Raw genomic sequence first — 15,521 nt, 5'->3', positions numbered from 1 at the left:
TAGTAACTGGATGGTCATTTTCACTGAAGTTATGTGTGTACCATATCCTACAGGCAGATACCTCAACAGAACACCTGCAACATTCTGTGGAAAACACCTTCAAAAGTTTTACCAGGAATCCTATGAAACCCTTAGATAGTATTTTTAATTTCTAGGAAGTAAACTGATCCCAAAAGTGTCCTAAAAATGAGGTTTGGTATTTAAACTGTTCTACAGTAGAAAGCTCTTATCAACTTTAAAGAGTTCAACTCACTCTACAGGAAACTGTAGAAATGTGTGTTATGTATATATGTACATGCATTTTTTATATAGATGTGTACACACACACAAAAATATATAATACTGGAGTGTGAATAAAGAATTAACAGAAGACATTTTATTTCACTGATCTTTGATGTACCAGAATCAACTCTGCGTGAACAGAGCTGTTGTATGTGACATCTTGTTACACAGTGTCAAAGGGTAAGAAGCAACACCATTCAAAAGCAACACATCAGAAATTAGTATAAATTAGAAATGGAGAGAAAAGTGATTTACGTGATCTGTCTCAAGGAAATGTGGACTGCTTTAGATGTATCAGATTGCTTCCAAAACAGAACAGACCGAGAGGCCTAAGTGAGATGAACAGGTCTAATACAATTCAAAACAAATGTTCCTTAAAAGCGAAATCAAAACCCGCTGTCAGGGTAGCGCGTGCCACGCAGCTAACAGGACCAAATGAAGATGCCCCAAGCAGTGCAATGCGAACCGGGTACTCGGATGGGCCCACCCAGCGCATTCTCCCACGCCCACCTCACAACACACCAAGGCAGGCGACCCCTTAGCAAGCACCTCCCGAGCCGGCATAACCAACCAAGCTCCTCTTTGCTTTGTGACCTTTCAGCGATCACAAAGCTTGTTTTTATCTTCCAGTAAATCCAGCCTCTTCAACCTCCCAAGACGACAGCTCCGCTCGCTGCCCTGCGGCTGGGCCGCGGACGCCGCTTACTCCCCTCGCCCGAGCCGTCGGGCCCTCCGCTCCCGGCTAAGGGCGACGGCCGCCTCAGGGCGGACCCGGGGCGCCCCGGCCCGGAGCCAGGCCTGCGCTCACCCGCCGCCCGCGGGCCCCGCCAACCCACGCCCCCATTTTGTGGGGCCCTGGAGCCCGCGAGGCCTGAGCGCGCTCCGCACGGCCGCGGCGCTGTCAGCCGGCGCTGAGCGCTGGCCTGTCGGCGGACATACCGGCCTGCCGCAGGGCGGCGGCGGCTCCCCAGCTGCCCCAGCCCAAGGAGCGGCCGAGCCGCGCCGTCCCGCGCCGCACGGACGGGCCGCCGCTGTGGGTCCGCACACACCGCCCGCGCCGTGCGGGGAGGCGGAGGTTCAGCGGGCGGTCAGGGCCCTGCGGAAAACCCTCCCCCACTTGCCGTCGCTCGCTCCTCCCTGCCCGGTCGCGCCCCTCGGCGAGGGGATACCCTGCTACCCATCCCGCTGCCACCTCCCCCGCGCGAGGGGGGTCTCTGCTCGCCCCCCCGCTGTCGCCACTGCGGGGGGGGGGCGCACGTCGGCTCCCCCCTCCCCACGAACGATAGACCGGCCCGTAACCCGAAGGAAGGGCCCCACCGCCGCTCCCTCAAGTTGATTGCCAGCCCCAGCAGTCAATCAGCGCCTTTCCTTTTCTCCAGGCAACCCAGCGCCCGCCCTCAAGGGGGGGCTGTGGGAGAGGCGGGCGGGAATGTTTACAAACAAGATTAGGGAGTAGAGGGATTGGGGGGAAACCGGGGGGGCGGAGACAGCGATTGGCGCAGCCGCTGATCCAATGGGGGAACGCGCCATTCGGCGGAAGGGCGGGGACAGGGACGTAGCGCGTTCTCTGGCCAACAGCCGCCGGCGCTCGCGGGCGCGCGCGCCCAATGAGCGCTCGGCGGAGGGAGGGAGGGGGCGCGAGCGTCTGAGTAGGAGCCGCTCCTGGCGGCGCCCCCCCGCTCCCGTCTCGCTCAGCCTATCCCGGCTGGGCCGCGCTCGGCTGGGCTCGGCTCGGCTCGGCTGGGCTCGGCTCCGCTCCCTGCTGTTGGGCGGGGAGGGCGGCCGGAGCAGGGGGGAGGGGAGCCGCAAGGACATGGGCTGTCTCTGAGGGCCGGGGGAGGGAAGCCGACGTGCGTGTGCTTCCCTGTATTTTAATAACTGTTTGTTGTTGGGTGGTGTGGGTTGTGCTTTGGGGTTTTTTTTCCGTTTTCCCCAAGGCGAAGGGGAGAACAGTCGCCCCCCGCCCCTAGCGCGCCTGCATGGCTTCTCTCCCCTGGAGCGCCCCTGGAAAATAAAATCCGCCTCAGGCCAGGTGACGTCCCCCCGCCTCCGCGCTCGCACACACGGGGAGCGGCAGAGGCGGGGGAGCGCCCGCCTGTGAACATGGAGGGACCCTCGGGCCCGGCGGAGGAAGGGGAGCTGCCGCTCCTCACCGTCAAGCACGAGCTGAGGAACGGTGAGCGGGGCGGGCCTGGGGGACCGGGGCGGCCGGGGGAGCTCATGGCGGGGGGGGGGGGGGATGGCGAGCGCTCCTGCCTTGAGGGGAGGGCGGCGGAAAACGCGGGGGGTGGCGGAGGGGGCCCGGGCTGCCGGGACTCGGGGAAGAAGTGTTGAGGAAGGAGCTTCAAGAGAGTTGGTCGGGGCCAGTAGGGAAATCTCGGTGGGGAAGAAAGAGGATGAGCTGAAAGACATGGGCAGGAGCGTGTCTGATGGGGGCGGGGGCCCTTTTTATTTCTGAAAAAAGTATTTCAGTTAGACTTCTGCGTATTTGGCCGCCCTGTCCCACTTCCCCAGTGGTATTTGGCGCTTTTGAAGGAGCAAAGGGTTAGCCTGCTTTTTTTTTTTTTAATTATTAAATTCTGTGTTTGACTTTTATGGCTATGTCAGTATTGGGGGGGCTGTTTGTTACAGTCCTAAATGATGTCGTTTTATGTGACAGCTTTTCTCTGACCTCGGTGAAATGCCGGAATTGTAGGGAGGGGAATGTGCCAACATGTAACTGCGGTTATCTGTCTTTTCAGTCTATGAATCTTCTTGTAGCTCAGTAGTTGCTTGAAGACCCTCTGGAGTAGCTCAACATGTGAAATGTGTATGACCTTTCAAGATATAGCAGAAATGCTCTGTCGTAGGTTGTTGTGTTGGGGAAGATCTTCATATATTTTTAATAGGGACTCTGTGCTTCTCGGAAGTTTCCAGGCAACTTGAATACTGCAGTAAATCTAGATTTACTGTTAATTTAGAAGTGTGTGTAAAACATAACGAGGATGTATATTCTCTGTATTTATGAACAATGGAGGTGCTATTAGTTCTTCATTCCTCTTCTATCATCTTTTTTCTCCATGATGAAGTAAAAGTAAGTATATGATACTGTTCATTGCAGAAGTTTGAGAACCGCCCCCCCGTCTTAATGTAATTGACACTCGCTAATGGGCCGATGGGGAAGGCAGGTGGCGGTGCTGGGTCTCTTCGGTCGCGTTCAGCCCTCTGTCCCCCTGTCACTCGGGTCTAGGGGCTCAGTGGAGGTGCCCCAGCGGAACCTAGCTATCACTGCAGCTTAAAAAAAAAAAAAAAAAAGGCGCTCTTCCTGATAGCTACGCAGAAACCAAAGGGACTGTAGTTTCCTTCTTTCAAGAAGAAGCAAAAGAGCTGGTCGAAAACATACTTGTCTGGTTGGGTGTTGGTAGATTTCAGTGTGTAGGAGAAAAAGGGGTAAGGGGAAAGGAAGTGAAATGCATTTATTCTGTATATTTACCTAGATATGTCTAGATTTCTTTTATAAAAGTTGAGACAGCACATATCCCTATGGGATAGTTATTTAAAGATAGTTTGAGGAGTAAAAACATTCATATAAACTAGGCAGAGAGTTGTTTAATAGAGCATAATAAGCAATTTTCATTTTGATCCTGATCTTAAAGCTTATAGATTCAGGAAGTACCAGTACTTGCTTTTAATTTAAAAATTCTCTACCTTGTGTCTTTTTAAGCTTCTGAAATTCAGCTTAATAGGAATCAGTTGCTTCTCCCCTCCTCATTCTCTTCTCCTTATTAAGTATTTAGAAAACTCTGCTTTCTGAAAAATGCTTTCTAGCAATGGCTTGTCTATTTCTGGAGCATTAGGGTGGAGGAGGGAGCTGCTCTGTCATGTACTCCTGGGAGACTCCTACTCCTGAAGGTGTCAATAGTGTCATCGCTATGCAAGACGTATTGAGATACTGTTTCAGAACTTATCTCTAGACAATGCACAGAGATACGATCATTTGAGGAGGAAAATTGCAGTCAGCTTCTGTTGATATAGAAATACATAAATAATCTACAGGATACTTTGGATATTTTTCTTAGTTTCTTGTACTGGGTCTGGCTGTGTGGGTGCCGAGCTGCTGGCTAGGGTCAGCCCACCACAGTTTTAAAGTGTGCAGCATGATAATTTACTTCTGCTTCTTTTGGGGAACGAGGGTGAGGGGATGTGCAAGAACTAGAATTGGAGCCAGTGGATCTTTGTTGTTCTTAAATGAATATCCTTTTAATGTGTGATTTGTTTAGATTCTAGTGTTCCCCTCCTCTCTGTGTTCTTTCTTTGATGTTGCTAGCTCGGTGACTAATTGAATGATCGAAAGTAGCTGTCAGTTGGCAGATGAAAAAGAGGTCAGTCTCCACAGTGCTTTGAAAGAATGTACTATTGTGGTAGAAATAGTGGCTTCTTTGAGAAGGGAGTGTCTCATTTTCGTATTGTGGAAGTTGTTGCTTGAACCTCTTGATAATAAACTCAAAGTACAAAGAATTGTATATTCAAATCAACTAAATGCAGGTGAACCTACAGTTATACTTTGCATTTGCAGTTACTTGGGTCCTGGAATTGCTCTAAAAATATTAAATGAGTTAGAGACAGGCATTGATTACGGTCAAGTGAGTAAGTGACCATACTGTAAAACTTGAATTTGAGATGAAATTAGTATCTTCAAGAATGAAACAGATGATTGTTGTTACCTTTAAGCAAGTATTCCGGCATATGAAAATGCACAGTTAGAGCATATGCAGTGCTATTTCTACACAGCTCCCAACTGATTGTTAACCCTATCATACCATGGTTTGACTTGTTTTAAACTTTGACTTTGAAATTACAGTGCTGGCTTTGATATCTAGGGTGAACCTTAATTTTAGTTCTATATCCTATATTCTTAGGGCCCTGAAACTCCTCTGTTGTGTGACCAGAAAGCAATTGCTGAAAAAACATCACTTCATAGGCATGTAGATTGGGTCTGTGATAGGGAAGGAACTGCCGTGCATAACACTTGAGTGCCTCTGTGAGATGCCATGTGATTTGCTGTATTACCAATACTCTGCACTGCTCTACGTATATATGTTTTATTTTAATGATGCAAAGGATCAGAATGTCCCCCTGCTGCTGGGGAAACTGTAAGCATGCATGTGCTTCAATGATCGTTCCTTCAGTTGGTTATTTTGCAGATTAGACACAGCAGTGACTTTTAGGACACATTTCAGTTAATAATGATCTTCTCATAGTATATTTAGCAACTCTTTTTTTTCTTTTTTCTTTTCCTGTCACACAAATAATTTCTTCCTCAGTAGAAACTTCACAGTTCAGCCACTTCAGAACAGTCACCATTTTTCTTTTCTCACTTTGGGAAGGAAATGAGTTTTTGGGGAAGGTGGAATCACCTCCTCTTTTTCAGGAAGTAGATGAAAAAGTATGCCAAAGATCAAACGGTAGGAAGTGGTGACTGTCTCTGATTCTCACTGAACCTCTACAGTGAAAATAATAAGAAAATGAGATTTTCTGCAGCATCTGTTTCTGGTATCTTGTAAAGGAAAAGGCTTTATTTTTTTGAAGACTAACCTTAGAGTTAGTACAACTGCTAACCTTTTTGGAGACTTAAGAAGTTATGTATTATTTACAATGAAAAAAGAAAATGTGAAGAGGCAACAATATTCTGTTTTGTGGTAATGCTGTGGAACTGAACAATGGCAAATGTAAAGCCTATTAGAGAAGATTTTTCTGTGTGATGAGGAAGTATATGGGCAGAAAGGGAAAGACTTGTGATGTAGGAAGGTAAGAAGGAAATAGTTAACGGTGAGGATTTCCCCCCCACCTCCTGTTGGCTTCTGTTGTAGCTCTTGTTTTTGGGGAAAAAAAAGAGGATCAAAGGATCCTGAACCTTCAGTGTATGTGACTAGGCGGTTGCCCGTCTTGCAGCATGCATGTGCACTTCCTGCTTTGCCCAGTGAGAGGCAGAGATTAGCAAAACTGGGATCCTGAAGGGAACTTGGGAGACATTCCATGAATGGGCAATAGGCTGTATATATGTTTTGTTTTGCTTTAAAATGTTATTCTTTTCCTTTTGCCAAGTTCGTTTTGAAGAGGTACTGGATTCAGTTTAATGCTATCACAAACTTTGGGCTAAAGAACTTGCTTTAGTTTGTAATTTGTCTGACTGTAACACATGATGTGCACAAGTCATGTATAGCCCAGAAGTCAACATAGCAATGGGCTGCAGGGCTCCTAGGGCAGAATAATTTGGAACTTCCACTTGAGTTAAATAGTCTTAACTTACAGTTCAGTATGAAACTATAAAAGGCTTCAGACAATAAATACATGGACTATTTGAGGGGTTTAATATTGCAAATTCTTAGTTACCCCTTCTTGTATGAGAACTTAAACCAGAATGGATTTATTTGTAAACTGTAAGGTTCATGTATCATCCTAAAGCATTGTGAAAATTCCTATAGCTGAAAAACACGATGAATCATACATTAGAGTATTCAGCCTTTGCTATGGAGCTACACCTGGCACCTCCACAGTATTCTGTTTTTTATTTTTAAAAGGAAACGTTCTTATGTAAGTTTAAAGACACTTCTAAAATTATGTTTTCTCTAAGACTTACATTTTTTTTATTTGACTCTAGGTACTAGTTCTGTACATTGTTTAGAGATCAGGAGATATTAATAGTTGAATATTTCAAAGCTTGGGTTGCTTTTACTTCTACTTTTCTTTTTTGAGCACTAAAATATATCTGCTCTTATATTGCTGTGGGAAGGATGGAGAGTGTTTTAAGAGTAAGTTTATGAATCATCCTTAATACAACTTAAATCTCTGGATTTTACTCTTTACAGAATCAGTACTTTCAAATAATATTTTGTAGTCTAGTCTGTAGGAATTTGTTCTTATTTATCTTCTGGTAACTTTGATTATGATAAGCTTTGATTATGAAGGAATAACTATTGATCTTCTTTTGTTGTTTTTTTTTCCCAGGCTTTGGAATCTAACAAACCTGGCTAAAATGATCTGTAAAAGGGTCCGGTACCATTGCTTATTTTGCTCTCATTGCATCAGTGGTATTCTATAAAATGTCTAATATAAACAAGGACCAGGAGTCTCAGTCTTCATTGTCAGCCTGTAGCTTTGTTCCAACGTATTCTAAATGTGGTGGTTTAAAAGCTTGTGCTGGTACCATAAAAGAGTTGGGAGACTTACATGCCCCTTTCATGCACTTCAGGGTTTTATTCAGAAGGCAATTTAGAAAACACTTGCTAGAGTTGCTTAAACATACGAGAAAGCCTGGGTATCTGGGGGTGTGATCTGCAGCTATATTCTTGATGTAAATATTTCTGTTAGATCCCCTTCATTGCTTGGCATCATTTAATATCTTATGGTAAACATTCTTTCTTTCTCTCTCTTCCCCCCTCCTCTCTTTTTAAACCATTATACAATCCTAATGATGAGGTGCAAGCTCTGCTAAGATTTCTTTGCTTCTGACTCATTCTGTAGATAGGCAGATGACCTGATTTACGAAGGACTCCTGTTACACAGTCACTTTATTTGTTTTTGTGTTTTGTTCTGGGATCTATTGTGACTGTTTTCTCTTCTGTGTTTTTTTTTGTTGGCGTCTGTAAATATTTTGTGCTGGCTTGGACACGGACAGATGGTTATAAAAGCTTTACCTGAGAGAGGATAATTCTGAGGATAATTCTTAAGTTTACTGGTTAATGTTTGCATAAAGTAATATGTAAATACCTTCCATCAACCTTTAAATTGTCAGTTGCTCTTCTTTTGTTGATAAATTAATCTACATTCTGTTACTTTTAACACTATGTCCAAAGTGCTTGTGATTGAATAAAGTGTTGTACTGATTCCTGATGATAAAGACCAAACTTGATTCCTATCTTGTACTTAGATATAATTTCTTGTTTGAAAAGGTATGCACAATCTTTAGATATCTGGTATTTTGATCTTACTGTTTCAACTCTGTTCAGCATTAGATTATCTATAGCAACTGTATTCATTAGCATCTTGTCTAATTACATTTTGGGTTCTTCTGATTATTATGTCATGTATAGTGTTACTGCACGTTAAGCCTCTAGCTAACCATGAAGGTGCTTCTAGGTTGAATCTTGGTGACCTCATAGTGATTCATCTCACAGTAATAACAAACCTCATAGCAAAATTGCCTCTGTAATAGCAAAAGGGCTACTGCTGATGAATACAAATGGATCTTAACATGGAATATTTTCCAATTCAGACTATTGTGAGTCTGGATCATTAATCTCAGATGTCCACACTTTTATCTTTATTTCAGCTTCTCATGTGCAAATGATAACTTCGGTGGGATAGTCTTCTGCAGCTTCAGTCTGTTTTCATAATGGTAATGATTAGTTTCCTGTCATGTTCCCCACAGCATTTCATGCTTCTGAATTTCCACATACTGTATTCTGCTTAGCTAGTACTTCAGAGGTCTTAGTCATCTTTGGCTCTGTAAAGTTTTGGCTTCCATGCCTTCTAGAATAGGATCAGCAGCTTTGTGAGATCTTGAATTTTTTTTTCAGTTCAGATGGTCTTCTCCTTGAGCATCTAATATTACAGAGAATAAACAGTTGTCACCCCAGTTACCTTAGTATGGTAGATCCTAGAGTTTGGAGTAACATGAGTTGCATTTTCTTTTCTTTAATGTGAATTCAGAACTGTATATATGTTTTATCTTTGCTCTAAATTTTTTTTTGGCCTAAGAAAAATGCAGGTAGTCCTTGAGATGGTATGCTTTTTAAATTCCATTTTAAGTTTGTAAGATAGTTCCCTGTCCTGATGAAACGGTGACCTGATGATTACTAGTTGGTGATGGTCTGTCAGATTTCAAGGACTGTGTAATATTTTTCACTTCACAAATAGTTCTCAGTTGTTGTAACCAGTTACAATCAAAGTATAATTTTATATATAGTAGGAAAACGGTATAACATCCTATATGCATTTTCTTTAGTGTCTTAACAAGCAATAGTTGTGTGGTTACTGTTAATATGGTGGTTGGGGTGTTTTTTTGTTTTGGTGTGTTTTTTTTTTTTTCTTCCCAGAATGGAATGTGCTAGTTTTGCTTAATTTCAAGGAAAAACACCCACTCTTCACTCTGAGTAAGGGATAATCTCAAGTTTGTGTTCATATAACTTTGAAAACAGCATCTGTTCTTTGTTGCTGTGACTTAAAAAGCTAGATCCGTTAGGTGAATGGAGATGGGCCATACTCTGAAGTAACAGGTGAGAATCAAGTTGATCTTGGTACCAGGCATTGGACATCGAATAGTTTGAAAGGTTGCAGAATATCTTCTCTCATTTTCCTTCTTGCCTTTTCTGAGGTTCATTGTTCTGCTCAGTAAAACAGCAGATAGCAGAGAGAAGTCGCAGCTTTCAGGCAGAGCTTGTCTTCAAAGGCTGCTTGATCTAGTTCAGCAGATGAAGCTCTAGTTTTGTTTGTCTGCTTCAAAACCTGTGTGCAGTGGAGTCCAGAAACAGAGGACACAGCACACTTCAACTTGAAAACAACCACTGTTAAATATTATTTCTTAAGATTATAAAAGTACAATTAAAAGCAAATAGAGTCATTACACAGTACCAGCTTGCACAGTTCTTGGTTCACACTTGGCCGTATCAAAGTTCAGGTATAGTGCAGGTGACAGTCGTGTCTCTTATGTCATCTGGAAATCCTCTATCAAGCAGAAATACTTTGTTCTGGTTCCCAGGGTTAAACAGACTGTCCTGCTTCCAGGGGACTGAGAATGACAATACTGATCTCCATGCACTGGTGTCCCTGCATGTGAAGGTTTGTCTTCGCAGTGGGAATATTCCTAGATATTTGCTTTCCTTTTTCATTCAGAGGTGATAATTGTGAACAGTACCACTGTTTCCTCTTTGCTTTTATGAATGCCATGATGTCTTGGCTTTTCCTTTGTTTCAGTGTTGACCTGTTGTATCTTGCTATTGTCCTCAGCTGCTTACTCTCCTTACTGTATTGGTCCAGTGCTGATTACTGTGGACTGCAGTAGAAAATCAGTAAATGGAAGCCTTTCTGAATTGTGCACCTATGTGGTTAGCTTGTCTCCTAGAAGGTAATGTCAGCTTACTACTTTTTTTTTTCATGATGTACCACCATCTTTTATACTGTGTCATGTGTAGCTTTGGATCATTTGTGGAGAAACTCTTGTCCTGTTGACTTGGGCAGTACTTTCTTCCTGTCCAAGCTTAGTTCCCGTCTTGATACTCTTCAGCTGACTTGAAAAAGGGCAGTTTCCAAAACTACTTTCCTTGTGCTCATTCTTAATTTAAGGGCTTTCCCAAAGCTGCAGTTTCTGAATGGCATCTTTGCATATGCTGAAATGTTATGGTACTATTTGCTAGAAATGCTGCTAGGTAAATTCTACAGTGTTCATCCTGTTGCACTCTTGACAGATACATTGTCTTCATGAAGGTTGCACAGACGGTGTTGGGTCTGGTTCTGATACCAATGATGATGATGTCTGTGAGGTGGGAGAAGCCTTTCACTGTTCTGTCAGCGGTGGTAGTAGTAGTAGCAGTGGCCTTCTTGTTGCAATCCTTTAAAGCCTCTCAAACTTGGAACAGTTGTCTTCTAATTGAGGAAAGCATTCCTTGTGAAAGGTCCTCCAGCAGCGGTCATTTGGGTTCCTGGGAGTGACTAGTGAACAGAATAACTGATTTTAGGGGATTTATGCTCCTGAAAGCAAGTTGAAAGAAGTGTCAGCAACTTCTGTTCTGGAGGAACTGCACCTCATCTCAGCTAGAATGTTGAAAAGTGCTGTGCCTGGTTTCAGCAGATGAAGACAAAGAACTGCTCTAGCAGTGTCATTGGAAAGAATGTGGCACAGGCACAAGCTCTTCAGCTTGCTTTTCTCAGGGTATGACTTCAGAGACAGACTGAGTGCAGCAACTGAGGCTGTTGGAGCAAGCCATTGCCAGCTGTGGCAACACTGGAGAAGCACTTTCTGGGAATTGTTAATCTTTTTTTGTAGCTTTGAAGATTTGTGTGTGGGTGTTTGGTGGTTTGTGTTTTTTTTTTTTAATTAAGGATAATTCTACTTGTTGCTTTATAGGGAGTAATTCATAGAGAGTTTGTATGTCTTAAGTGTCCCATCATACCTCTCTACGTGTTATGCAGCACCTTTTAGCTATCTTGTGGGACAGCTTTTTTCCTCAGTATAATGCAAAAAGAATGAGATAGGACTTACTGTATAGCGATCATATGCTTATTTGTGATGTAGTTTCCCCCCTTTTACTATAAAAATAATATTACAGTAACCTCTGAGACAATTTTTTTGTAGGAGAAGGCAATTAAGCATCCTAAGTGGAAGTAAAAATAGGATTAAGTAGAGAGTGCAAAATTATGGCTCATATTGAAACAAGTACGTCAAACTAGGTATCACTCAGCTTTTTACTGTGTAACAATACATGGTACAGTTTAGATTAATGGACTGAGTTTAGGACTTGATCTCTTCTTAGGACTACAGCCAGCGCTAAACAAATCTTCAGCATGTTACTGGAGATGCAGCGTTTCTCTGTTTCGCTCTGTCTTCCTATTCAGTTTCAAGAATATGGCAGGATTAACTGACTGTTTTGCTTTCTAGAAGGATGTTTAATTGAAAAGCCTTCAGCTGACAGCTCTTAAAGGATGTGAGATGGTAAAACCTTTCTGGAGTACTCCATAATGGCAGATCCAAATCAGTGGATTTCTCAGTGAAAAACTTCTTCCCACTCTGAGTTCAGCACTTAGCTAGTATCCAGAGAGGTTTGATGTCCTGAATCTCTTCAGTGACATCCACTGCTTCATTAAAACTCTGGATGCTCTAGCCCTGGTCTCTTTAGGATAGGCCCTGACTTCTGCTGTCCCTGGCAGGCAAGACACTCTTTTGAAACTGTGTATGTTGAGTACCATTCTCAGTACTTGTTAAGAAGAGTAATATGTAATATTAAGTTGCTCCAAGGCAGACTGCTTTCTGACTGTGACATGACCTACTGTAATTATATAGACACTAACTCAGTCTAGGTTTGCCTTACCTGCTGTTACTCCTTTCTTGGCATGTGAGTGCATCTTCCTTACTGCTGACTTCAGCAATGACTGTGATGTAGCACTAGAACAGTATTTGTTCTGTTTGCAGTGAAAATAGTACAGCAAGCTTCAGTTCCACTCATGTGGGTGCATGTTGCCTCATTGATTTGTTAATGATTCTGGTACTGTCTTGCCTAGCACAGATTATTACAATGGAACTGATCATGAAAGTAGTATTTCTCTAACAATAATTTAATTGTGCTGTGTGTTTTGGTGGGTTTTTTTACACATAACATTAGGATAGCTTGTAGATTCTCTCAGATTTGCAAAAATCATTGTCATGTATACTTCTGTTTGTACAAAAAAAAAAAAATCCTGAAAGCTCTTTTAGGCTTTATAATCTCCCAGTAATTTCAAGTAGTCTCTCTGCACTTATTCCAGGTTTGATTAATCCCTCGTAAAGATGAATAATAAGAATTAGAAAATAATATTTTAGATGAGGTTTCATCAGTGCCTTCCATGAAAGCACTAATGTTACCCCTATCCTAACTAGATGCACTTTGTGTATGTGTACATACTTATGTAGGATTGTTAGAATAAGTTACTAATTTGCTTTTTCATGTATTTGGTGTTTGGATTTTTTATACTTGTTCCTCCTTTGCCAAGAAATGTCTTTCTGAAGCTTTAAGTTTTCTGTGTTTTCTGTTTATTTCGAGTTGTTGAGTTACTGCAGTTCTGTGAATAGAGATTAACTATACATTTTGATAATTCAGAGAGCACACTGTCTTGATTAAGTTTCTTAGAAATATCAAACCAAATGAGAATCTCTGAACAGAGTAAGTTTCAACATCTCTCAAAGTGTTTTCCTTTTTTGGTTAAGAGATCTTTGTAATCTGCGGTGCTGCTACTGAAAGCTTCTTGCACATCTTTCTTAAGCCACCTCTTTTTTTTTTTTTAACTAGCCTTTAGGGATACAGTTTGGCTTGCAGTTGCTCTGTGAGAGGCATTCTTTTACCAGCCATGCCAGCTTATGCAGCTTCTGTTGCTTGATGCTGTATCCTTAACTGTGCTAGTAGAACTGCTTATGCAGCTGCTCATTCAAGTGGATCAGGGAACTGGACTTGGTTAAGAATAATCAGTTACTTTTTTGCCTTACTACTTTTAACCTGGATCATCACAATGAGCAGCTTTGCTGAATGGCCTGCAGTCATATTGATGCAAATGGATGGATAATATTATGGTAGGAATGAAAGATGGAAAAAATGGGAACTGCTTAAGGCTTTCTTTTAGCAGCTTATAAAAGAAAAAAAACAACCAACAAACCAACCCACCACAATTCCTTTTTTAAATAGGGCTCTTCACTTCCCTGCTTAGAAAAATGTCTGTTAGACGAAAAAAATACTCTGGTATAGATTTGTATAAACATAGAACCTCCTCCTCCCAAACTCCCCAACAAATGAAACAACTTTGTAGCGGTTTAGATTTTTCTAGACTTGTTGGTTATGTAGACTCAAGGTCTTTCCTACTCTATAATAGTGGAGAGTCTTTATAGGTTTAGTAATCCAATGTTAAATGCATGAGTATTTATTGGAGCTCTGCTTATGTCATCCCAAACATCATATAATCCAAGAACATGAAAGTATTCAGGGTGCTAGGGCTAAGGGGTGATCTGATTGCTGTCTATAACTGTGCGATTACAGACAAGGTGGAACGAGAGTCTTTTCAAAGCTGCCCAGTGATAGGATGAAAGATGGTGTATACAAACTAGATGGGCTCCAACTATTATTCTGTGATGTTATACCTCTGGGAACATGGTTGGCAGCAAGAAAATTGCTCTCCCTTGCTTTTCAAGTTAAAAGAATACAGTATGCAACTGGCATGTCCTTTTAGTGCTGCTTATTCCGTTCATCTGCTAACTTGTTTTTACTGAAGCTGTAGTAGTATGTCAAAATGATGTTTCAGTGTACTGTATATCTGATGTAAATTCTTCTTTTTCCTTCAGCAAATTTGACAGGCCATGCAGAGAAAGTTGGCATTGAAAACTTTGAACTCCTGAAGGTTCTTGGAACAGGAGGTAAGATGCACTATTTTTCTAATTTGAATCTTGGAAGCATTACTCTGAAGTATAGTTTTGTTTTCTAGCTGAGGTTTTGGTAATTGGAGCATTCTTTAGGAAGGTATATCGCTTTTGTATTGCATAGCATAATTTTCACTTTTTCCTTGCAAATATTGTGCAAAATTGGAGGTCACATGTTCTAGCTTACAGCACTTTTGAAGATTCACTCTTTTAAAAAAAAAAAGGAAAATAAATGGCTTGAGATTTATGACAATTTAATACATTTTGTGAAACATCTGACCTAAGTTAAGGCATGATCTTTATAATTTCAACAAATTTTCACACTATGTTTTCATGAATTTCTGGGAAAAAAGCAGTAATATTAGTACATTATTGAATAGGATGCTTCACTTTAACTATACATTTTAAAGTTAGCATTGGCTTTAGTAGTCTTTTTCTGTCATATTTAAATTCCAGTAATTTTTAAGACAGGAAATGTTGTAGTTTGGATTTCAGCGCAGTGTTGGAGATTTGTAGGATGTTGTAGGATTGCTGACTGTAACCAACAAAAAAAGCTTTGTTTTCCTTTCTTGAAGGGACACACAGGCCTGTACACAGACCGAAAGCAATGGCATTTATTCTTCTTAGTGTGTTTATGCATTTTTTTGCCAGTTTCAACATCAGATGCAGTATTGAGTAGATTGGGATAATCATGAAGGTGGACTATTATCAAGGTCTGTAGAGGTTGTAAGTTAGTTATGAGACTAAATTTTGGGTGTTATCAGCCATTAATGACTAGCAGTGAGGCTATAATTGCACGAGCTGCTACATCACTGAAAAGAGCAAAGGGTTTTGGTTTTCACATTTAGCTGCCATACATATTCTTTCATAAATCATTAAGCAGTTAAATCACCCAAGAGTGTATTTTTCTGTTTCTGAAGTAATGTTTTTAAAATTTGAATTTATCAGGCTTATCCATTCAACCCTTGCTGTTAAATTTCATTAGTTAGTGGTAGAGGCAAAGAGGCTTTAATACTTGTAGGTATATGTTGCATATTCATAGATAGAAGTAGCTATGCTGTTCTGAAGTGGTCGGTATTGGTCTGAGTGGGGTTGACAAAAATGG

General features: G+C 41.8%; 2 protein-coding genes across 8 annotated transcripts in view; one reads left to right on the top strand and one right to left on the bottom strand.

The window, feature by feature from the left end:
- Positions 1 to 1,599, bottom strand: part of DGLUCY (D-glutamate cyclase) — a 47,989-nt gene extending 46,390 nt beyond the window's left edge. For 2 of the 3 annotated variants that reach the window (XR_012623328.1, XM_074824948.1), the window contains exon 1: positions 1,222 to 1,599. The gene's annotated coding sequence lies outside the window, so the exon portion shown is untranslated. The remainder of the gene's footprint in view (positions 1 to 1,221) is intronic. The other variant, XM_074824947.1, reaches the window with a different exon arrangement.
- A 231-nt stretch (positions 1,600 to 1,830) lies between these two features.
- Positions 1,831 to 15,521, top strand: part of RPS6KA5 (ribosomal protein S6 kinase A5) — an 82,143-nt gene continuing 68,452 nt past the window's right edge. For 3 of the 5 annotated variants that reach the window (XM_074824940.1, XM_074824939.1, XM_074824937.1), the window contains exons 1-2: positions 1,831 to 2,458; positions 14,342 to 14,413. In XM_074824940.1, the coding sequence (XP_074681041.1) occupies positions 2,386 to 2,458; positions 14,342 to 14,413 (145 nt within the window). In that variant the 5' untranslated portion in view covers positions 1,831 to 2,385. Of the gene's footprint in view, positions 2,459 to 10,367; positions 10,388 to 14,341; positions 14,414 to 15,521 lie in introns of those variants that run through there. The other 2 variants (XM_074824945.1, XM_074824938.1) reach the window with 2 other exon arrangements.

Source organism: Strix aluco, chromosome 4, assembly GCF_031877795.1.
Source record: "Strix aluco isolate bStrAlu1 chromosome 4, bStrAlu1.hap1, whole genome shotgun sequence".
NCBI classification, from domain to species: Eukaryota; Metazoa; Chordata; class Aves; order Strigiformes; family Strigidae; genus Strix; species Strix aluco.
This window is presented reverse-complemented; position numbering and strand designations above follow the sequence as displayed.